Genomic DNA, 25,340 nt, shown 5'->3' with positions numbered 1-25,340 from the left:
CTGTGGATGCACTTTTTTTTATTTTTTTTTTATCTCATTTACACATTTCAACTCACTCTCTCACGTACACGTGACTTTTCATCCGCTGCTGCCACCTCTCCTCATAAGACACACTCCATCTCTTCTCCAATAAGATGCTCCCGAGGGGACCGGCGCACACCCATGTTGCTATGGAGACACGTTGCCTGGCCCCAGCGAACTTGCATCCTGGATGCAGCGGCGACGGACGGCTTCGGGGCGTGTTCCGGGTTGCGGCTCACGCTCGGGCTTCCCTGAAGCGACGGGCTCATATAACGTGCGAACGCGCTGCCGTTTCAGCGGCAGAGAGAAAATCAATGCGAGACAGCTCGAGTAGAAAATCGCGGCGGATTCTTCTGCACTCGCGCCACAATTGGTCAGTGTTAATTGTGGCAATATTGCAAGTTTTTTTTGGAATCCAATATGTTGATCAAGCATCAGCTAATGAGGAATGAGCAATGGAGACGAGCTGCTCACCTCTTGTCGCCCATTGATTTGCTCTCTCCTCTTATCTTTGAGAGCATGTGTTGCAACCCTCCGAGCTAATGATGGTAGCAGGCGAGATGGAGTGACATCAATGAGCACGCCTTTGCGAATCCAACATTGCCTTCATCATGGCGGGATTAAAAACAGACCAGAGAAGTGGAGGATTAGCTCAAAGACTCATATTGTCAGACTGGTTAGAAGAGAAGAAAGTGAATTAAAGGTCTGGATAAAGGTTGCTCTTGCAATATGCGGTTTATTTTTCATGTGAATTTAGCTCTGCAGTGTAAAGCTCAGTTACTACAGAGCTCAGTTGGGGATTAAAATTGTGAATTTGGCTTAGAGTTGCTTGTCTCTCATGTGTATGTGTCTTTATATCTGTGGTGTGCAAACTTTTTTGTTTGAGGGCCACATGCAGAAAATTGGAAGGACGCAAGGGCCATGTAATGTAAAATTCTACAAATAATTTATTTGTGGTTTTGCATATCTAGAAAAATGCAACAGTATAATAATCCAATTTATTTGTATTAGTGGCACCTATTTTTTGACACCCTATTTCCAAACGTTTTAAAATATTTTTTACTGTGTCAAATGCATATGGCGCGGGCTGTACAAATGGCCGTAGTTTGGACACCACTGTTTTATATTATACACAATTTTGAAGTCTTTCCAAGGGCTGGGCAATTAATCGAAATGTAATTAAAATTTCAATTATTACACTCCACAATTACAAAATCGACATATTCGTAAACATAAATAAAATATTATTAATACTAACTTTGAGATGTTTGACCTTATATATTTGCACTTTTTTTCATTTTAAAATGACTAATTTAATAAATCTTGTTTGGTCCAAAAATGTACTTGTCTTAATATTTTCATAATCGAGCAGACCTAGTCTCTAGTCCTCAAAATTCTTTAGTAGGTTTTCATAAATGTGTATAGTGGGACCTATAAAATCAAATCCTCCATTTATATTTGAAACCTTTTTCTCATATGAAATAATGAAAACTGAATGAATTAGTTCCAGTTCAAATTGTATTGTCAGTGCATCCCAAGCATACCTGGATTTATCAGCAAAACTTTATACCGTATATATTGTACGCCTTCCTACAAGTAATCTTATCAAGCTTTTTCTATTAAAATTGTTGAAATATATTTTGTAGTGAGGCAACTTTCTGTTTAGTTCACTTCCTACCACTTAATAATAATAACAACCCATTTTGCTGCACAGATTATTTGAAGTGCAGTACTTCTATTTTGTTTTGCTTAGCATTGTTGAATTATGCTGCGCTATATCGATTAGTCATCGAAGCTCTGTATTGTGTTATTGTTTTTGACAGATAGTATCCTGTTGTCACTTACTCCACAATAAAAAGCAATCGCTTCATTGCCACTGAACTGCCTTCACTTGTTTTATGACGATAAGCAGATCAGTTGAGCGTTTTATTATTTCTTCTGACACCCGAAGCAGGAGAAAAGCAAAAGGGTTCAAACACAAAGCTATTTTCTGGCGCAGCACTGCATTTGGTCAAAAAGGCCACCACGCTGTGATCCAGCTGCCAATACAAGATTCTCGGCCTTGGGGGTCAAAGGTCATGGAGTTGATACATCCTGCCTTTGTTTCCAGAGGTCTTCCTGTGTCCACCGTTTCCTGCCTAGAAACACTGTCAAAGAAACAATGTTGCGGAGCAGGTGTTCACCTTGGGGGGGCAGGTCACTTTTAATGATGATGTACGGTACTGCCTTGAGGACATGAACACATATTACCTGTTCTCTTAATGTATCACGATGAGCTTTAAGTAATCATTAAATCAGAGCTGCGGGGATTTAATATACACATGGAACTGAACTGATGAGACAAAATACTCAGTAACTGATACACTGTGGGTAAGAATGCTCGCCACTCGTCAATCGGCAGGCAGACAGATGCTCCTCAACTTGCACAAATCTTCAGTTTGAATGTCATGGTTTTTTCTTTTTCTTTGGCTTTTGGTGACATTTTTTTCTACACTTGTTTCAATACAATTTGGGGTTTTGGGTAGGCTATATACTAGGGATGTTCGATAGCATTTTTATATTTTTATATAATAGTAAGAATGTTCACTCTTTGAGTGAATACCTCTAGGACTTGACATTTCATTTAAAATTAAAAAAAATTAAAAATTAATTATGAGCAAAAACCTTTTGTGACACATAATGATGATTTGCCAATACTGTATGTCAAACCGCCACAGTGCTGTATTGCGCAGACTATTGCAGAGGAGGGCTAACTCAACGTCAGGCTTTTCTTTTTCTGGCTTAAGTCTTGGCGGCTGGTATCGGCAGCCTCCACTGATACCCAGTACCTTAAAACTGGCCTGATATCACTACCTGGAATACACAGGAACTTCTGTAACATAAGCAGAGCTTTTTTTCTTCATTTGATCAGCAAGACTAGTCACCACCATTGGTTGAAGTTAACACTAAGCTAATAGCAGAATATATTTAATTTTAGTATGACTGTTAGGAATGTTGAAAGTTTTTTTTTGTTTCGGGAATTTACTGTGTATGTCATTGATAGTATTTCTTATGGGAATAATCGATTGACCAGTCTCTTTGAATGAATTCTGTTCAACCTTAGAGGATCATCTGTGTTTTGACTTCAATTCTATGAGTTGTGGTCTTATTAAATGCATTTTGATACAACTGTTTCGCAAGATTAAGATAAATCCAAATATGTTCTTCACAAAACTTCTTCTAATTTTATTTTTGGCTTTTCCCTAAAGGGGTAGCCACAGCGAATCAGTGGCCTCCATGATATTTTGAGAAAGCGCTTCTATTTAGGCAATAAGATAATAATACCATACTGTGTTTTCAGGTGGACTGAATGTTGTGATGTGAAGCCAAAAGAGTTATTCTAAAATCAAGTAAATGCACCCTAAAGACAAAGACTGAAGTTTTTACTGTACTCACCACAAAACAGTTCATCCAACTTTCAACCTCGCCAGCTTTTTCTCCCTCCCCCTTTTCCCACCACCAAGAAACAGAAACACAGCACACTGCAAATCTGCCACATAGCAGGTAGCTTAATCAACAACTTTAAATGTTAGACGTTTGCACAAACTCAATGAATTCAATGAATTTGAAGAGGCCGATCTGCTCATTTAGTGTAAACTGCTTCAAATATGAATTCATGAATTAGCAAGTTTCATTGATTTGTATATCCCTCGGGACATTTTAATAGGGCTATCTCCATCTATATTAAATGAATGTATACGCAGCCTCACCATGTTATTTAAACAAACGCATAAATAAACAATGGCGAACAGACTCTCCTTCCCTCCTCAGTGGGGCAGAATTAAAAGTGCACAGTTTTGGTATCATCTTCACTTCAACTGCTGACATTCGCTCTCGTCGTGATGATAAATCACACAACCAGCGAGCATCCGTCACTTTGTAGAAACCGCAACCAATGAAGCCCTCGAAGATATGGGAATCATTCTCCACAGTGGCTCAGGATTTCAAACACATTTTTCGTCTGGGTGACCTATTTTTCCAACCTCGTGTTGAATGTAGAGCTGGTAGTGGCTGGGAGTTTTTTTTGTTGTGGCCTGTTTTCTGGCATCTTCCCCTCCACTCACCCACACCACTGTCAAATTTTCCCTTTCGCTTCGCCTGCTGTGATTTGCTTTTTTTTAGGGAAATCAAACACAAAAGGGGAAGGGAGCACTTGTGGGAATTGGAGGCATTCCTGGGAAGCTGTGAAGTTGCATCCCCGTGCTCTCTCATGCAGGCGTCGCACACGCTTTGAAAGCTCTGCAAAGCTGTGAAGGGAAAGGGAGGCCCCCTGCATTAAAGGGTGGGCTGGGACGGTGGTTAACCGCAGGGTTGAAGCCGGCTGCTCCGGGCTGAACATCACAGGGAGAAGAGGGGAAGGCTCCTCTGCACAACATCACTGCTGCACCTCAAATGACAAGCTTCCTCCGAGCTTGCGTTTATCCGCAAGGAGGGCTTGGCTGACCGAAATGACACCCTCATCAGCGTGGAAATGTCGCCTGTGTCACTGCTGCCGTGTCGCTCGCCAGTCAGCAACTCGTCTTGTTGGCTGACGTAAAAGTAGGGTGCAAATATCTTAAACCAGAGTTCTTTTAGGAATGCTATTAAGTGTCCTTAAACTGTGGACTCATGGGAATAAAATACACAACAGCAAGAATTATTGAGATGTAATAATATGCAATATAGAGAGAGACCATGTTCATTTTTTTGTTTGTTTTACCTCTGCCACACACTTGTTCAACCAAATCATACGCTTTCTAAAATCCTTTGAAAGTCTGCTAGCTTAATGCTAACATTATACTAGTAACATATTTGAGGACAAATTCCTTGTGTGTTTTTACATACTTGGCCAATACGTCGGATTCTGAAATGTTGGAGATGCGCTAATAGAAATGAGCATAGATGTTACGGTAATTATAAATCTCCAAATCACAACTTATAGAGGAGCAACACTTACACACAGAAGTTACATACAACAATACTGGCAGTTTCAGTAAACATTAGCGCTTCCTGCAATGTTGTGGCCCAAACACTTGGACTTATGCTGCATTCGAGGAAGGTATGAAGTCGGATTTATCCCAGGCTTTTCCCAATTCGGACCTGAAAGGGTTCGAGGCGAAAGTAAACAACCAAAATGGCGGATAGTGGTAAATGTTTTTTTTATTTTGGTCCTCAAAACTCATTTTGACCTCCAGCAACCTTGCCTTCTCACAATTTTGCTTCATTTATAGTTTAAAAAAAAATCTTATTTCATACGCATTCCATACAGTTCAGTAGTTCACCGTATAATTTCATGCATCGAGATAGCAGCATTCTGTCACATACGTTGTGTTACGTGAAGTTGTCGAATATTTATGAATGAAGGAAGCTATTTAGTTTTATACTTATAAATACATATAAATTGTGTTTTACCATTCATGGTATGTGTTTCCATAGTTTTCGCCATTGTAGAGTGACGTCACATTGAAGTCGGTTGGTGAAGTCGGGGTAGGCTACTTTTTTCCCCCCGACTTTGCAAGTGGGATTTCCAAGTTCACGTACACACTTCCTGGTTTGAAGTCAGATAAGACCGACTTCAAACTTTCCATCGAATGCAGCATTACCTGTATACTGTCAAAACTAGGGGTGTTCAATTCCACTTTTGAGTAGTTACCAAAACCGATTCCAAGTATCGATACCTACTTTTGCTACACACAATTTCCTCCCAAAAAGCAAAGAGAGGTAATTTTAATGAAATACCGATACATCCCACTATAACATTTTACTTAAAATTGCATGAAATTAATGGCAATTTTCTATTCTTCTAATTTCAAGTTCCTGATCGTAAAATGGCCACAAATATCGGCTGCTATCAGCTCGATACCGATGTCTGGTATTGGTACTCTCCCATCCCTAGTAAAAACCTATATAAATTAATAAGTTAAAAATATCCAATCTAGTGGACTGTGAACCCTGAAACACGATAGAACACGGGTTCACTGTATTAACAAATAACATTTTTAATATGATTTCCAACGCTTGTGATGCAAACTTTAATGCACTTTATAAGACACCTCTGTATGTGTCCACTGCCCATAAATAATTGTTTGACGAATTCTGCCTAGCAACAAGTAACAAGTGGCTTCCGGTGAATAGGTATGCAAATAGCAGTCTATGTGATTTAATACTTTTGGCATTTTTTTTTTGTGGGATTTTTTTTGTAGCATATCTGCCTTTAGTAACCTAATTCATGTAATTGAAGATGTCATAACAGGACTGGAATTTGTATTTATTCATACCATGTCATCTCTGACAGCAAGTGTTATAATGTGTGTTCCTTTGAGATTTTCTTTTCACATGAAGCATTAGGATATTTTGACAGAAACTACAGACCCAATTTTTCATCCTCCAATCTGGTTGTAGGACAGCCTTGAGCGTGCACAAGCATAGACGTGCTGCAAAATCCCCTAAGTCTCCTTTGGTTCTGCAATGCAGGCAAATATGATTTTATGTTATAGTAAAATGTTGCTATCTCATAAAGGTAAGATAATGAAGGTTTTGGGACCACAGTTGTTGCTCATCTTGCTTCGAGGCGGTGCTTTTGTTGCGCAATATGGACCTTTCTCTTTTTCTGGGACGGGATCAGTGATTGTGGATGCTGACAGCCCAACAAAGAGGGGTCGGGTTTCTCTGGTGGGTTCCCACTGGCATAAGGAGCTGCAGCCTGCTTGGCAGCATCGGGTTCCTCTTGAAGAGAAATTTTACTCCACCAGCAGTGGAGCGCATACGCGTCTCGTTACATCCCCTCTCAAACATGTTAGATGAGTAGACTTTCTTTTATTATCAATTATGCATGGGGAGATATTTTATAACCTGTATTACTGCTTAAAATTAGAAATGTTGCCAGGGGCGTATTTAGCCCATTTTGGGGGGTGCTTCAATTTTCAACAATTTGAAGGTTTTTCTTTTAATTTTAAACATATAAGGAATAGGCAGGTTTGTTTAAAAATTAACATAAATTGTGACATTCCATTTTCCCAGAGCTAGCTTCAGTAGCCGGGAGTCTGGCTGCCACCCAGCTCACTGCGCACCCGACCCCTTTGGCCCCTCCCACAGGTGGTGAGCCCAAGGGAAGGTAGACCCACGTTGACTTTTCGGGCTGTGCCTGGTCAGGCCCAATAGGTATAGGACCGGCCACAAGACGCGCACCTTCGAGCCCCACCTCCAGGCCTGGCTCCAAAGGGGGGCCCCGGTGACCCGCGTCGGGGCAAGGGAAACCGCGATCCAAAATTGACGTTCATTATGGGGGTCTTTTTGAACCATGCTTTGCCTGGTCCCTCACCTAGGACCTGTTTGCCAGGGGGACCCCACAAGGGGCATGAAGCCCCAGACAACATAGCTCCTAAGCTCATTGGAACACGCAAACCCTACCCCGATAAGGGGATGACTCACGCACGGTGTCCAGGCTCTCCCTTGGAGATAGGGTGACTCAGTGTCGAGCCGCTATTCCTCTGCAATGAGAAGAACCAGTTGAGGTGGCTCGGTCGGGCATCTGGTTCGGATGCCTCCAGGACGCCTCCCTGGAGAGGTGTTCCGGGCATGTCCCACTGGCGAGAGGCCCCGAGAACGACCTAGGACACGCTGGAGAGTCCCTCGGCTGGCATGGGAACACCCTGGGATCCCGTCGGAGGAGCTGGTTGAAGTGGCTGGGGAGAGGGAAGTCTGGGTTTCCCTGCTAAAGCTGCAGCCCCCGCGACCCGACCTCGGATAAGCGGTAGATCATGGATGGATGGAACATAAATTGTAGGAAACTTCCAGAATGTAATAATTTTGTAATTCTTATTTATTTATTTTAGAAATTTAAAAAAAATAAAATAAAAATAAAAAGTGTTGTCAGCATCTTTTATAAAGTGGAAATTTCAATTTCTCACTGAGTGACAAGTGCATGCAACTGTAGATAATTTGAGGTTTTTGTCAGAGCTCGTAAAAGCTTTCAAAGATCTTAAAATGTCTTTGAGACAAGTAAAAACTGTGCAAACATCTTACAAATCCTGATAAAAACCCAATATTCGCTACGTTCGCAAGCATTCACCGCTCAGTGAGATACCAGCTTCATCAGCCTTCAAATTCGTAAAAAAAAAAAAAAGGCAGATGCCGATATTTGTCAAAATGCCAAATATCGGCACCTATCTATCCCTAAAATCCAGTCTCCATAGGAAAGCCATCTTCCTTTGGAGGTCACCAATAAATTATTTATATTAGTCTCATTGAGCTTCCTCAAGCTTGTTGATGAGCATGGAGTAGACTTCCAAAGAACTGAACTGGAATTAAGGAACTAAAAATTAGCTATAGTATGCAAGATGACTCTTGTGTTTTTTGTTTTTCTTGGACAGAAATCCGTAACCAGTTGGTGGAGCAGTTCAAATGCTTGGAGCAACAGTCGGAATCGCGCATCCAGTTGCTGCAGGACCTGCAGGAGTTTTTCCGTCGCAAGGCAGAAATCGAACTGGAATACTCCCGCAGTTTAGACAAACTCTCCGAGAAATTTTCCTCCAAAATCCGCAGCTCCCGGGAACACCAGCAGTTCAAGTAAGTCCGCCGTGGTTTTTCACCTTCTGTCCTTGGTGGGCTCTACCTCGTTTGAATACAGAGCAGTGTTTATGCATTGTAGTGGAATATCCATTATAATAACCAACATCTTTAAAAGGTCAGCTTGTTGGGGCGTAGCAAGCAGGACACGGCTCATTAGAGAAGCTACGGGTGGACAACAAACTTGCCGGACGACCTTGCTTTCAGTTCAGCACTTGACGTTACACGGAAAAGCTTCTCACTCCATGTTGTATCAAATCACATTTTTACCATCTAAATATGTAACAGATGCTCCGCATTAGAAGTTGCGAATAGCTTTTCCTAAGTACTAAAGAGGGTCCCGATCAAATCACCTTGTCATCTATACAAGAGAACAGCTTGTTGCCTGCACAAAAAGTACACTGATGATGACATTGTGGCATATGTCATAATTATGTTAAATTATGACAGATTAGCATTCACACTACTGCTGTTGTTGCATGATCGGAGTCGTCGATCTGCCCACCACCATAATCAACATTTACAATCAAAACTGATGTGTTGCAATATGAGAGAATGTTTGAATACAGATATGATTGTGCAAGTGGTCAGTTGCGGTTATCAGTGTGTATGAGCAAATGTGTTATTTTGGAACACAAAAAGATCATTAAATTCTACCTCTGAATGACATGATTAATATATGAATGAAAACCCGGTTCCCAGAATTCTTTTTATTGATTTATAGGGCTGATCGAGATCAAATCCATTTTCATTTCCGAGCCTGATATCGATTCATAAAGCCATGAATGGATTATTTTAATATCTTTTTTTCCAAAAATTCATAAGAAAAATATAATTTTAAAGGCCACCTTTTCTTTTGTATTTTACCGTTTTCTTGATATTTACTCTTCTCATGAATTTAAAAGTATTTTGTTACATTTATGAAAGACCTGAGACAATTCAGAATATTTTTCATTTATATTTCCAATTATTGAATTTGAATTATGAAAATATGTTCATCTTATCCTGGCTAATGTATAACACTTAAGGGATAATATCACGTGTTACCTTCATTAATTAACAAAATTATTTAATCAGTTACTGCCTCAGCAAAATTTCATTCGGAATTTGTTTGTGTAGTTTTTATCATGTCCTTGATATTTAAGCAGAAGTGATGTTCCATAATTAATCGATAAGGGAATGAATTGAAGTGAATCAAATCAAATCGGAATAAATTGAATCAAACCGAAGTCTTGCGAATCGAAATTGAATCGATTGAGGAAATTAGAATCGATACCTAGCCTTATTTATTTATTTATTTTTATGTTTGTTGCATTGAGAGCCTCGTGACAGGATCTGTAAATCTCATTATTATAAGCTTTTTGTGCTCTAGTGTCATTAGTTAGATGCAATGAATTGTGCATTTCCCCTCACTGGCAAATCATAACCTTCAATCAGATTGCTTTGATGTAATACCTTATCAGGGGTCTATTTGTGTGGTGTCAGGATTGCTATGACATGATATGCTAGCCTATCTGATTTATTAACCACTAATGTAGTCCTCATTTCATTTATTTTATTGCCGTTTAAGCTGTGCAACAGGATCCCTCCACATGTACTTTGCATTTCTCAGACTATTGCAGTTTTTAGGTTCCCAAATAATTGAATGTAACTGCATTGAACAACATTGTCTCCGCAAAGGAATCTTATGAAAAAAGAAAGTTTCTCGTAGGCGTGATCGTCTTAAAAATCCTCATGAAAGTCCTCTCTCAGGGAGCCCTAGCAACACATTGACACACGACTCACGCAGGGCATGAAATTAAGCTCTGCCGCTCCCAGAATCAAGCACCTCAGGGCACGTCGGCGTGCTTCTCTCTGAAATCTGGAGCAGCAACCCAGCTGAGATCTGGCAGCAGATCTCAACCCGAACCGGCGGCAACCTTTTATTTCACTCCAGTAGTGGTAGGAAATATGGCCACACTGAAACCTGAATGTTGTCATATTGCCGGGTTTCAAGTGTGGCCACCTCCATCAATGTCAGGGTGATGTTTCCTGAGAAAGTAATTCTTTTTGGTGCGTGTCAGCTCTTTGTGTAATAAGACTTCTGTGTGACAAAGAAAATAATAAATCTTCCTCTGTGGAGCCACACAAATTAGTCCACATGAACTCTCAAAGTACACTTCGTCACTCTCTGTCTGATAGGCATTGATAACTTGGAACAGGAAATGTTGTGTCAGTGACTTCATTTGATGCACACAGTAACAGAAGTTAATTCATTTCTGGTTCCGGTTCAGCTTAGCAATTATGATTTTTACTCCAGAGTCAATACACTTATGAATTTGCCTGCAATTTTGCTGTTCAAAGTTGAATACACTCCACTTTATCACGGTTCCACTCAGACGTTGGTTAAAAGTGTAATCGATCACCCAAGCACTTAATAGCAGTGTTAAACACGCTAGCCATGTCTAACTTCGGTTAGCTTAGCATTTAGCATGGCTCCTCTGTCTTTTCTCATCATTTGTTATTATTCTTTCGTGAGTATGACACTTGTCATAAATATAGCTTGTTCGCCATCACACAGGTCATGATTACTGACTTAGGAGCGACTCTGCAATGTGTTTAGGCGGACTAGTAGCCAGCTCAAGCTGCTGCTAGCATGCTGCTTCTGCGTAAGTAGCACAAAGCTTCTCTTAACCTCAGCCCAGCGACACTTTTTTAGAGGCGTCTCGGGAGTTTTACTGCTTCTACTTTCTGTTGATGGTTGTCTCGGCGTTTGATTCTCAGTTTTGCTATTCAATATGGTCAAATGTATCGCAAAATGCTAAGTTTGACCTGCAAACTGCGATGTGAAACTGCTTATTTTAAGCCTTTGATGGCTATAGAAGTTCAAGAAGATCCATTTTATTTGGGCTGGAAGTAAATTAGTTACGGGAGGGCTGCTTGACTTAAAATAAAGTGTCAAAGCAGCAATATTCCCATAAAGTGGAATCATGTTGACAAAATAACAAATTGATATATGGGTTTGGTTCTATGAAAAATACACGCTGATTGATTTAAATAGCAATTGTAACTTTTATGTGCTTATAGCTTACATAAATGTGTCAAAAACAATACTGTCTCTTTTTTATATGTGTGCTTTCAAACCGCGGTTGACTAACTTGCTTTAAAGGACAAAGGGAATATTGTTAGATTCCTCTTGAATATGATAATTTGCCATTCTTGGCACTCCTTATTTCTGAAGTTGGTGTAGAATTTGTGCGCGCGTGAAGCAGGACAAGGATTTGACTGGATAATTGAATCCAGCTGTTGCAGCAGGTTATATTCAGGCATCTTAAGAATCTCCTCTCAGTTGACACAACTCTGCTGGCGCAACCTGACTGACTTAACCTTTATGCTGTGCAATATGATCTTAGCCACAAACCTGCATCTTATTCAGAACCATGCTCATACGATTTTGCATTCTGACCATTTCATGGTACAGTCAATACCTCGATTTTTGAGCAACAGTTCAGTAAATTTTTGTGTGCATAAAGCAACAAATTATTATTATTATTATTATTGTTATTATTGCACATTTTGTACTGTACTGAATGATAGAACTTATTTAAAGTTAACCATTAAACATTGCCTCTTATTCGATGACCAATTGTACAAATATCAATTGTGTACTATAGAATATGTATCACTAATTTAAACATAGAAAAATGGAAACAAAAATAGTACTTGTGTGAGACAGTTTAATTAAATGTGGTTCTATTGGTCATACCCGCACCACACTCTGTAGACATGACCAATTGATACGCTTAATCCAGATGTTCATTTTGTACAGTCATAGAGGTTGGAAATGTGGTTTGAGCGTTTTTATTAATTGACTAACCACACAGTCAACCGCAGTTAAGGATTGCTAATGTTTAGCAACAAATGCAAAAAAGTTATTTTCTTGTGTTTATTTATTAGGTAGCACAGTTGGTGTGATCTCAATAGACTTTATTGGCTGAAGAAATTTGCCATAATTTTCGTGCAATTTTAAGAAAAAATTTATATATTGGGATATATAGGAATTTCTTTTAAATGACCAGTCATTGTTTTTTGACTGGCGAATTGTATGTATCAAAAGTACTAGTGGTATCTGTACGGTGGTATCGGTGACCACTCCAGAGTTGAGTACTCGTACAGGTATTGGTCTGAAAAAAAAAGTGGTATCAAACATCCATATATTAAAAAAAAAAGAAAAGCGCTTAAATATCTACTATATGTAATCCCAAAATATCCTTATCAACATTATAATAACTATAAATTTCATTTCACGCCGAAAATGGCATGTGAAAATGAAAACGTATTTTACTGCCAGATAGTGGTTGTGAGCCATCTGATTGAACGCTAAGCAATTACTTTGATCTTCCAAGGATGCCACAAGCTGATCATTGCCACATTTGTGGCCTCTTTATCTATTATCATGCCGTTCATCTATTGCAACATAACTGGGATTTGAGTCATCCTAACAAGCCCGTCAAAGAAGTGTGATACTATTAAATGCTTTACTAAGCAGAAGAAAATTCCACTGTTTTTGTTGGATATTCCTCATGTGTGCTGGCCCCATGACACACGCACGCACGCTTTCAACACATTTCAAGGCATTGTACTGTCACTACAGTTGAGGCTAATAGGAATTAGATGGTGGATTAATTAACACCGAGGACAGAAAACTACAACAACAAAAAAGACAATCATTTGGTGTGTGCACTCCTGGACCAAGCAGGAGGGCAATCACAAATCCGCTTAATAAGATGTGACACGCCCTTTATGTGCCTTTCCTCTCATTTGAGTGTAATTAGGTTGATGGTGAACCACCTCAACACTAAATGGGCCTGCGGAAGAAAAACACTTTGTTGGCTCAAAGCCATCAAACTGAATACTAAATCACTTTGTTGCTCTAATATCTTGAAAATTAATTTTGGCAAACAATTCTGTCATATTTTGTGTTTTTAATAAGTCACCTACTCTATGAACAAAAGTATTTGGACACCTGGTCATCACTTCCGCTCTCGTAGAAAGACTTTCTTGCAGATTGTAGAGTGTGTCTGTGGAAATTGTTGTAGTTTTAGTTCATCCTAAAGGTCATTCATGGGGTCACCACTGGATTGTATTGTGTAATTACTTTGAGACACAAAAATTAGTCTACCTCAGACTTGAGTTGAATCAGAGGTGGCGCTCTATTCTTCTGGTGGCAACATTTTTCCAGTGCAGAATGCCAATGTGATTTACAGCTACTGCAGCCAAAGCACACTGACCCAACAAGAACTATTGTGCTCCTCTAGTAAATCTCATTTGGGATGGTGGGAAAAAGCACATCTGAAGGCTTTCGCTAGAACCTTGGTTTGACTTAAACTATGACCTTTTTTGAGTTAATGATGTAGCTCATTAAACTACAATCACTGTTGAGTGTCATAAGAGTAGATTTAGAAGGAGGAGAAGAGTAAAGGCAGGATTATTTCTTCAGTCTTTACAATGGAGTGTTTCCTGGTTTACAGAGTAGCTATTTTTCCAAACTGATGTCACTATGAAAATGTAGCAATGGATATAAATACATTTTAAAATGTGTTTAATTTTGCAAATGACTTGTGTTGCAGCTTGTGTCCCAATTATGTTATCCATCAAAGAGCCTTTCCAAAGCTATGAGGCAAAATATTGTAGCTCTATGTAGAGCAAAGAACCAATATTTGATAAAAATATTTAATAAAAACAAATATATATTGAAATAATAATTAATAATATTTTGAAGTGGAATACATAAATAAATAAATGTAGTGATGATACATCGCGAAAACGAGCAATGCTGAAGCATTCCCACAGGGTTAGATTATTGGCACAATTTAATTTGACTCATTAATTTTCAATGAGACTGACATTGAACTTTCACTTTCCACACCTACTTCCATACATACAACAGACCATCATTACCAGCTGTCTAATACTGCTCAGTGGCACATTTGGTAAATTGCCTTGTCCAGTAACCAGAAAGTCATAGGTTTGAATCCCACCTCCGTCTGTACATTTTAAATATATCCATGGTAATTATGCTAAGGGTTATACATGTATACCAACTGACTAGCATAATTCCACTTTTCCATCTAAATGAATGGAGGGTACTGCTTGCCTAGGCGGCGATATTGAGTGATTTTTATTTTTGCATTTTTCCATTGGATATCATTAGTTCCACTTTCAGATAACACTTGCTTCAAAAATTCACACATCCCGGTTTCAAGAGTTCTTTTTATTCATTTATCTTTCAACTACAATTAATATTTGTAATTTGCACATCATTTATATTTCAGTTTACTTCATTAGCATTTAGCTTAGCATTAATCTATTTGCATTCAGTTTAGCATTCAGCTATTAGCATTCAGCTTTCAGCATTCCCACGCAATTTCTACAGAAATAGCACTAGTTCTCAAATATAATTTTTCTTACTTCTGGTTAATGAAAGCGACTCCACTCACTCCCTTCAAAATCAGCTCAGTCGAAAGTTTGTTTATAAGAAGCTGCAAGCAGCCATGGGTGGATGTTGTACACTTTTGCACACTGTTGTCATATTTAAGAATGGAATACGATAACATCCACGGCACACATCCGCAGAGCTCAGAATCGTTCTGCCAACGACCACAATCAAATCCACTACCTGCGTCACAACTTAGACCTGCTCTGATTTGGTCTAAGGTCTCGTCTGCTTTCAGTCACCAAACAGAGTTCTGGCCATTAGAAGCACCGTCCACTACGTACATTTGGAAAGATGTTTGTACCGTATAATTATTTTGTCACTTAGTAACCTTTACAAATTAAGGAAATAAAAAAATCGGATCTTTTTCAGCTGATATATTCGTATATAATGGCTGTCGCTATGGCAACCAACCACCACCTATGAATTGATGACTACTTTGTGACGTTCTGACTGTCAGATGTTAAACTAATCCTGTATATCTGGTTTACAGGCAGCAGTCAATAGGCCGCCCTCATCCCAATGCAAAGTGCAGCTGGTGGAAGTCAGTGTCATGCATCAATAGATTAGCTGCTTCACAGTATGTCGCTTTTGCATTTCTATGCCAAAGCGCCGACCCCTGCCTGCATGCAGCTGCACATTAGCAAACATTGGCAGTCTTCCTCCACAAGCAAAACTGCTGCGTGATGTGCAAACCGGTAAAAGGAAAACAACATGTAACATTTTTGTTTTTTGAAACAGTTTGGCTCTTGTTATCCGGGCTGTTTGGTCGATAAGCAGCAGGCAGACACGGTGTGTCGAGGATTAAGAGAATTCCACAGTCTTTGGTTTGATAGATACACATTTCCTTCTCGGAATCCTGGCTGGGACACATCAGAGGATCTGGGTGATTAAGATGATGGCATTCAAGCATGTTGTACCCCGATTTGTACATTATGGTGGCTTCTCGCAGTGGGTTTATCGTTGAATCAAATGTCTCTCCACTGCACAGCACAAATTGGAAGAAGAGTTGTAAAAAGATGATCTTTGATGTCTGATTGACCTCTTTTTTTTTAACTATCAAGAGGTTGAAATATTTCCAGAGATGTGGGTTATGCGCAAGCCTAATTAGCGGCCTCCTGCTACTGTGAAATGAGGGCAGTGGCACAGGAAAATGACTTGCGTATTTTTGCCTGGTATTCATTTAAATAAAATGTGTCTTATTGTGCTTGGAGGTGCCAGTGGTGTATAAGTGCACTGCTTCGTGAGAGTGTGTAGGGAAGATAAAAAAATAAAAATAAAAAAAAAGAACCAGGAGGCAGGCTGTGCTTTGGGACCCGTATCAGGACAATTGGACCACTTTTAGGGATTAGCTGAAATTGGAGGCGCTTGGTACCCAAATTGCACAGAAGACCTGCCTGCAGCCCGTTTAGGCAGTTTGATCGCTCAAGTGGGATCGCTACAAAGGGTGATGATGAGCATGTAGAAATAGGCCGTCCCAGAAGAGGGAATCAGAAAGTGGTCTACTTTGGATTCGCTATTGCTCGTAAAGCCATAATTAGTCATGTGACAATGAGTGTTACGTTTTTAAAACTGATTTCCTATTTTTATATCGGATTTTAAATAAATTTCTCCTATATTATGCATTGTATAGTTATCTAGAGTATTTTAACCTCTCAAAAGGAATTCCAAAGCCACTTTTATTTCTTAATGGGCCAAAACATTATGGATCATCCTCAAGGTAGCGCTCTTCAGGTGACTAAATTGGAGAAGAAGAAGAAACGTAAATGGAGAACAAAAGTGCTAAAGCAATCCATTAAACTGTCTCACAAAAAGTAAGTATTTTTTTGTTATAACTAGAAAAAAAAGTTTTTGTTTTGCATTTAAAACATGCATTAAATGTGGTTTGTGCTCATTTGTATCTATGTTAGCTGGGCACTTCCTGGTTGTAGTCTAATGCTGCATTCAAGGAAAGTAGGAAGTCAGATATATCCCACTTGGATTCTCCAAGTTCTGACGTCAAGGCGTTCGGGGCAAATGTAAACAACAAAGATGGCTGATTCAGATAAATAGTTTGGTGTTCTGGTTAACACATATCACATTGTATTACGTGAACCTATATCAAATAACTAAATTAAAGTAACAAATAATGCATAAATATGAATAATTATCTGTTTAAAATCTCCAGATTGAAGCCAGTCGTTGAAGTCGGGGTCCCCCGCCCCCGACTTCGCAACTAGGATGTACGAGTTCAAAGGGGCTTTTCCATGCACATTTCCTGGTATGAAGTCGAAAAAGTCAGACTTCCCACTTTCATCGAATGCAGCATAAGATGATGGGAGAAAGTATAAGTGGTACAGGAAATGGATGGATGCCTTCATCCAGAACCTCACTAACAATCATTGGATTCTTTGTTATATGTGCCATCCTGCAGTTTTATGAACCTTGGTTGTGTAGTTTTTTTTCCCTAATCCCACTACCTAACAAGTTAGTTGGCAAATTAACGGCAATGAAAACAATAACCTGTGGCGGCTCTCGCGTGACACTCATGTTAATGTTGGCTTAAATATTTTTGCTGACATTGTAGTGTGAGTTACTCTATTAATCCTAGCACTTGTAGCTGGATATCAGCCTCATAAAACGTGATTAGCATTAACATCATCTCCGCAGGGTCTTCTTTGATGTTGCTGAGACTGCGTAGTATGAGGCAGCCCCCGCAACAAACCCACCGCCACCAAAACACTGCAATCTGGTCCTGCTTTGCTCTCACTTTTTCTCTTTGTCTGGTCCTCAGGGTGGCTTGATTGATGAATGCACAGATAGAATCAAGGGAAGGGGATTGGCTTTGGAAGCGTATCATATGTGTGTATGTCGTTTTTGAATTTGAAAGCACCCTTGCCGGCAAGCGCTTAAAGTCGTTATGCGGCAAAGCAGGCCCGTGCATCATTATACATTTAACCAGCTGATGTCTACCGAGAGTGTAATGTAGTTTAGAGTGTATAATTGATTTGGACGGAGTGAATGAGGCAATGAGGCGGGGATGGGATGAATGAAAGTAGTAAAAAACGAAGAAGTTAATTAATTTTATTCTACTGAAGCCAATGTAATAGTTAGGTGCGTTGTTGATTTAAACATTTGTGTTCTTTTAAATATATCACTTAGTCATAAATTAGAGAGGAATGAGACACACACATTGGCCTTACTATGTAGATGCCAGCGTGAACGAGTAAGTGGGGTCTGTTCTTAAAATAGCTCAGTAAAATAGTGATTCATGGTAGGTTTGGGTTAGTCGTCTCTATGGCGACGCTTCTGTGCAGCATTATTCTGCTCAATACCACACTGCAATTGAAACAAAAAAGATGGCACTCCATAAATTGAGTGATTGTTCTTCGGTCTGAAAATTTTCATCGAGTAGTAATGCTTAAACTGGCTTGATGAATGAATGTGACCTGAAGATTTCAAACGTTCAAAAACCAAGTAAATATCCCCATCCTGATGGTTTGTGTTCTTGTTTTCCAGGAAAGACCAGCACCTGCTGTCCTCTGTGAACTGCTGGTACCTGGTGCTGAACCAGACCAGGCGCGAGAGTCGCGACCACGCCACCCTCAGTGACATCTACACCAACAACGTCATCCTGCGCCTGGCCCAGATCAGCGAGGACGTCATCCGCCTCTTCAAGAAGGTCAGTGGATGCTTAATTCGTTTGCGGTTCAGCATCGTATTTCTCTCTGAGAATAGCATAGATTAACCCTTTTCCTACTTCCACAACTGGGAGATTCCAGGTGCTTCACAATGATGGTGTCCTTGTAACGCTATTTGTACAAAATCAGGACCTATTTCACCAACATTTGAAATGACCTCCATGCATTCATTTTGTTTGGCTGCTTTGATTGACATTAGTGTTCACTTGGCACTGATTTCATATAACAATTAGAGGTGCTGTTGTTTCAGTCCCAACTAGTTTGCAGTCTTTTATTAAATAAAAAAATATTATAATAATAAAAAAATAATAAAAAAATAAAATAAATATTAATTTGATTCATTTAAATATTCTCAGCACTAAAGATAATATTTTTTGGAGTTAATTTGCCAACTTCATTCATTTTCCTATACAATGAATACCTCTAAAAACACACTTTCCCACTTGCTGTCGACTGAAGATGACATGCTCCGTTTGCTATGGTCACATGACCAAACACAAAAAAACAGGTGAGCCGTGATTGGTCGTTTGCTGTTTCCTGCGCACCTGTGATGTCATTTTCAGTCGACAGGAAGTGGCAAAATGAATGAAGTTTTTAAAGGTATATACACATGAAAAATTATGAAGTAATCAAATTAATTGTGGACAAAAAAAACAACTTTTTATCTATTTTTAACGTGAAAATGGCTAAATGAGTAAAGTATCCTTTTAAGTGTCGTTTACTCAGCAATTGTCTACCCCCGTATGTATGTTGTAGTTCAAAGACTGATGTTGACGAACTTCGAAGTTATGGTAACCACACACAAAACTAGAGTAGAGAACATTCATAGAGAGTCTCCTATTCCCCAAAAATTAATTGATCAATCAATCGTTAAATCATTAATTATTCCAATAGTAGAGCAACAAAATGTAATATAATGATCTGTATCCCATTGAGGGACGAACATTTGCGACGCGAGTGCATGTTGATTTCACACAAGGGTTTGTTCAAGGTCGCAGCGTTTCCTAAACTTTCTCAAGACTCCTCGCGACAATAAAGACTGTTTAGAGAACCATTAAAATTGTTTAGAGAACCATTAAGACTGTTTAGAGAATATTTAGGACGCACGGCAACCTTGAACGAACCCTGACGTGACTAAATGTGTGGTGTGGTGAGGTTTGATTTTGAAATACTGAATGTGGTAATTTAGTAGAACTGCGCTGTATTGCATATTATTAGATCTCATTATATTGTGCTCGTGTGTCTTGTGTTGTTATGAGCTCTGGGTGGAGTTTTGAGGCGGCCTGTAGAAGTAGCAACACGCTGAAAAGTGTGGCCCAGACACTCCTGGATAAATATTTTGTCACCTCCCAATGAGTGTTAGCAGCATTTAGTCAGCACATAGCTAAGATGATTGAGGTCTTATCCAAACATTAGAACCCTGCTCAAACCTTGCACGTCTTCCTGTAAGTGTGCATGTTTGTGTGTGTGCCAACACTCAAAATTGGAAACCCTTCATTTGAAAAAAACAACTCCACTTCATAAAACAAGTCATCGGAGAGTCATTCCTCGGTTTCCCCCTTTGGCATGGGTGGGTCGTGTCTATAACCTGGCCTGTCTCCACAAGGCTTCAACTGAAAGCAGCTACCTCAGCGAATGGGAGTGCTCTTGTCGTCTGACCTTTATTGTCAAATAGAGCCAAATAGCTGGCAGGAACGGTTAAAGAATTGAAAGGATAAATGAGAAAAAAGGTTTTAGCTAAATATTTTGATGGCTGCGTATTCTAGTTGGACTTCAGCATCGCGTCTCAATAGACTTGGCAGCGTTAGTGATGCGAAAGCTATGAAGTGATGCACTGTGCTATCCAAGGAAACACCCTTTTACTCATGTTAAATGATTTAGTTATAGACATTAATCCCCAAAATGTTAAGAATACCAGATATTAGTGTTGTGTGATTTTACAGTATAAACTTAAAAAAAAGTCGACATCGCTATTTTGATGTGTGGGATATTGGGTTAGCTCTGTTGCTACACTAATATAGCACAACAACAGTTTGACTAAATTTACATCAAAAAGTTGTTCACTTGTAGTTAGATAAACATAGTCTGTGTCGTGTGCATGTGGTCAGACAGAGTATGAGATTTGTGTGACTAGAGTAACTTTAGACACCCTATATGTCGGATGCTATGCTAACATTGTAAAAAAAAAAGAAATAATGAAATTTAATATAACCGCAGCAATGCTACGACTTTGAGGTCACAAATACTCATTTACGACACTGCTAGAGTAGATATATATTACATTACATTACACATACGCATTACATACACAAACGTACAAAAACTGTTTCACAATATCTGAAAAACAAGTTATACCATTATTGTATCTTTCTTGATCTTTTTTATGTAATTGAACATTGCTGTTTACAGCTAATCACATAAGTACTGTATACGCTAACAATTCTTTGAGCGTTGCTATTTTAGCATACTTTAGTTTAATAAAGTTAAAATTAAGTTACAATCAAGATGGCGATGATCAATTGGTGGTAGAATTCAACGAATGGTGAAGACATGACTGGAATCTTTGGGTGTAAAAAATAACTTGTTATTGTATTGCACACAATAGAACACACCAAGAAAATGCAAATGACCTCGTCGGGTGACGTCACGTTTTAACCAAGAAAAACACTTTTACAGTATTAACAATACTTATTCTATTTTGATATTTTGCTATATTTAGGTTATCATTTTTAGAGGACTCGTAAATAAATACATACATAGAATCAAATATTTTTCATACTTATTGAAATTCTGCAGAAATCTGAGCATAGGTACATTTGCGGATAATAAATGGTCAGCAGGTGTATCAAATTTCCTGTAGTAGCGTTCAGCTTTACAGATGCCATCTCTGTCATTTGTTTCTAGATGGGGAAAATGACAACTACTGGAGGTGTGGTGTTTATTCCTCATGCAGATACTGTTCATTCAAAGAATGACGTGGATGCATTTCTGTAGCATTTAAAATAAGGTGGATCGCTCCAAAATTATTCCAATTCTTACAGTGTGTTGCATCACATTTGTTCACGGCCTGCTTGAACCCTCCCTGGCCCTCTGAGCCGCTGCAGTCTGCACTACATGCTGCAGTCTGTCTCACTTCAGAGCCACTGATGCGCACTGATGCCATTCACCAGCTGCCACAACCCTTGTGGGAGTTGAAGCGTTTATCGCATATAGTTTAGCGCTTGTTTGAACGGGACCGAATGCAAAAACAAACAAATCCAAGGTTGCCCCATACTCTATCTTCAGATGGACAACACATTGACATTCCAAATATTATCTAAAGCTATACTTGTATTCTGATTTGTATGTTGAAGTTAAGGTATATTCAACAGTTTGTCACCTTTTAGACATGACCTGATGTTTTCTTGGGCTGTTGTCTTTCAGAGCAAGGACATCGGCATCCAAATGCACGAGGAGCTGGTGAAGGTGACCAATGAACTATACACTGTAAGTCAACATTGATCTGTTTCATGCCCTTTCATCCTTATCTTTATAGTTTTCTCAACCTTTCATTGTCCCCCCCCCCATAGTTATTTTGTTGTAAAAAAAAAACAAAAAAACGAAACATAAATGTGAGTGCCCTGAAACTTCATGTGCTAGACTTTAAATATATTTTATTTTTTAATTAATGTGTCCTGTGTAGCTACAGTACTCATCGAACAGTTTTGATGATGATAATGTAAAATAATGCGATAAATGATGAAGTGGTGCAGCATTTTCTTGCCTCAAATGTTCTGCTTTAGGTTTGTCTGTCTGGATTAATACCCCGAGGTGTCATTTTTGTCATATAGCACATCATTTTGTTTTTATCTGCAAAATGCAGCTGCATTTGGGAGCTTGTGGCAGGATAAAATGGATTAGCCAAAAGTGCATCTTTTTGCCTTGGCAATGCATTTTTATTTTAGTCCTCTCTGCTGCTTTGTTGTTTCACATGCTACATCTTCCTTTTCTTAACAGTGTCATAAAAAATCCATTTGTGTGCTGGTGTTTTTTTTTATGTACCTTTTCTGCAAGCCAACATGTGTTTATTTTTCTTTTTTCTTTTTTTTTTATTCGTCACAAAAGAAGGTGTAGGCTAAATGCTTTATTTATTTATTTTATTCAACCATGAGCACCGGTGCTAACAATTTTTCTTAGACCATCTAGTGCAGCGATGGCGAGATCCGGTCCTCGAAGGCCGGAGTCCTGCAGGTCTTGGATATTTCCCTTCTTCAACACAGCTGATTCATGATCAGCTCATCAGCAAGCTCTGCATAAGCCAGATAACGATCCTGTGAGTTGGAATCAGCTGCAGTTGGAGTAGGGAAACCTCTAAAACCTGCAGGACTTCAACCCTCCAGAACCGCAGTTTGCCATCCCCGATCGAGTGTCATGAAGTGCTCTAATGCAGATTATATACAAACTACTAAGGTGAATCGTTTTACATCTAATTCTAAATCAAATGCCGTGTAAAAACAAAATACAGCAATTATCGTAGTGAGTCTGGTGTCAAAGAAAAAGCGAAAGACACGCTCAGAATTCAGATGGCTGAACTGCTATCTTTTGTGACATCATGCATGATGGTAGTCAGAACTCTGGAGACGTAATTGACCTCAGGAGCATGCAACTTCTGTGCTTCCGCTGTATTTGGAAAGCATTTTCATAGGCGTTGAGCACATTTTTCCCTGCCTGCAACCTTGTTAGTATTTTCTTTTCTTCATAAATAGCCAAATCAATATTGTAGTCACTTGGTAACACATGGTGATTTATCTTCTAACGGTTTTCATTGGCGGCCAAGAAAAGTGCGAAATCCCCGGCTCCTGAGCCAGACATGGAAGGCCGTGTGCTAAAAACATATTTTCAGTCTGCCAAGCCTTGAAATGAGGAAAGTGCAAAGGCCTGAAAATCTCCTGTTGATATTTTCAGTAACATGAGTCAGAAAGATGCAACAATTCTCGGCTCCAACTTAATTTCCGGTTACGCAGACTTAATATCCCCAGTGAGATCAATAAAGCCGATCTTATCTTTGTGATGGACCACCTGCTGTCTATTGGCTGTTCCCTTGCTTCGCTTATTAATAGCAACACAGATTTAGAAACTCTCAGCTGGAGAGTGCTGTTTCCGTCTTTGCCTCAGTCTGTCATTCATATTTCTGTTGACTTTTTCATTCAACAGCAGCAGCAGTTGCTCCCATCCAATTATCTTTAAGAAAATATGGTGGATTTTTCCCCACATATTACACGCAAGGGTTATGTCACAGTACAAAAAATTAGGTACACCTGCGGAATCTAATGAAATCCATCCACTTAGTTATGTACAGATGTCTTCATTAGAGTTGTGGGTTAGCTGCTGGAGCCTCTCCCAGCTGACTTGGATGAAAGGCAAGGCACAAATAGACAAACAACATTTTACCCTATGAACAATTTTGAACCCTCGCAAGCAATTTTGAAACACGCTAACCTTGAGGCCTACCAAACTGCCTCTAATAAAATCCGAAAGTACAGTATAAATTTTGCCTTTACAAAGATACTATAAGTTTTGAAATACAGCTGTATCCCCCACATTGGTTGCTTTTTCTGCTTTGCGTTGCCAGCAGAATTTAAAGCAGAAGCTCATACTGACCTAACCGCAGGGTAAACGGCTCCTGATGCTCCTTAACGCCACACATCACAAACTGTCATGACATACTCTTTATTTATATAAATGTATTGAGTTTTGATTTTGTTTTGAGTGTATGTATGTGTGACTGACATTCAAGTATTCCCTGCATTTATCGCTGATAATTTTCCTATTGGTGGAGCTTGGTCATTTGAGGCATTTAAACAAACACTGAAAAAAGCTTTGTTTGTAAGTTCACAGTTCAATCTTGCCAATAAGAGTTGTATAATGTTAATTTTGACAACTTTAATTTGAATTGATTTCAATATGTCAAACTTTTACCTAGCTTTTACTCAGTTTAGTCTAGCTAGCTACAGACTAGTACAGTGTTGGCTAACAGCGTTAGCTAATATTCGTTAGCTAAATGTTTAAAGTGCATCCTGCTACATCTTATGGCATTAGAAGAAACACAGTGCTGTTTCTCTTTATTACAGACATATAACAAAACAAAACAAAAGTCACCTTTTTGGTGGTGCTAGAATATAATATTTTAGTCCATTTCAATGGGAACATTTATTTTTTACAGTTACATGGTCACACAACTGAACTCGGCTAACAAATGAAATGAACAAATTCAAATCAAGTTAGCTAATCTCTGTATTAATTAGATAATATGTTTGCAACCCATTGTATCCTTCTGAAAACTTTTTTTTCATATGCATTGATTTTCCTTTCAAATATTTGCCTCCCAGCTGTTTGTCCCTCTGTTGTTGCTGTTGTTCCTCCCTTCCTGGAGCATGGTGGTCTTTTATGTAGCGGCACACAATGATGGGACAAAATAGCGCTTCTTCAAAGACGACATTGGAAAATATTACTATCACATGCTTTGACCCAAAGGCAGTTCTTAAGGAGATGAAAGGACTAGTAGTGCCTAAGTGTACATGATTTAGTAGATCACAGGA

The 25,340-nt window shown here is 39.1% G+C and overlaps 1 protein-coding gene across 2 annotated transcripts in view; it reads left to right on the top strand.

Moving 5' to 3' along the window:
• Positions 1 to 25,340, top strand: part of srgap3 (SLIT-ROBO Rho GTPase activating protein 3) — a 67,444-nt gene that overhangs the window by 10,682 nt on the left and 31,422 nt on the right. For both annotated transcript variants that reach the window (XM_086086654.1, XM_086086653.1), the window contains exons 2-4: positions 8,412 to 8,607; positions 18,581 to 18,743; positions 22,186 to 22,248. In XM_086086654.1, the coding sequence (XP_085942780.1) occupies positions 8,412 to 8,607; positions 18,581 to 18,743; positions 22,186 to 22,248 (422 nt within the window). The remainder of the gene's footprint in view (positions 1 to 8,411; positions 8,608 to 18,580; positions 18,744 to 22,185; positions 22,249 to 25,340) is intronic.

The sequence above is a fragment of the Leptonotus elevatus genome, chromosome 10 (genome assembly GCF_054856555.1).
Source record: "Leptonotus elevatus isolate MCC_2025b chromosome 10, RoL_Lele_1.0, whole genome shotgun sequence".
Taxonomy (NCBI): domain Eukaryota; kingdom Metazoa; phylum Chordata; class Actinopteri; order Syngnathiformes; family Syngnathidae; genus Leptonotus; species Leptonotus elevatus.
Note: the sequence above shows the minus strand (reverse complement) of the source record. Positions and strands in the feature narration are given on the sequence as shown.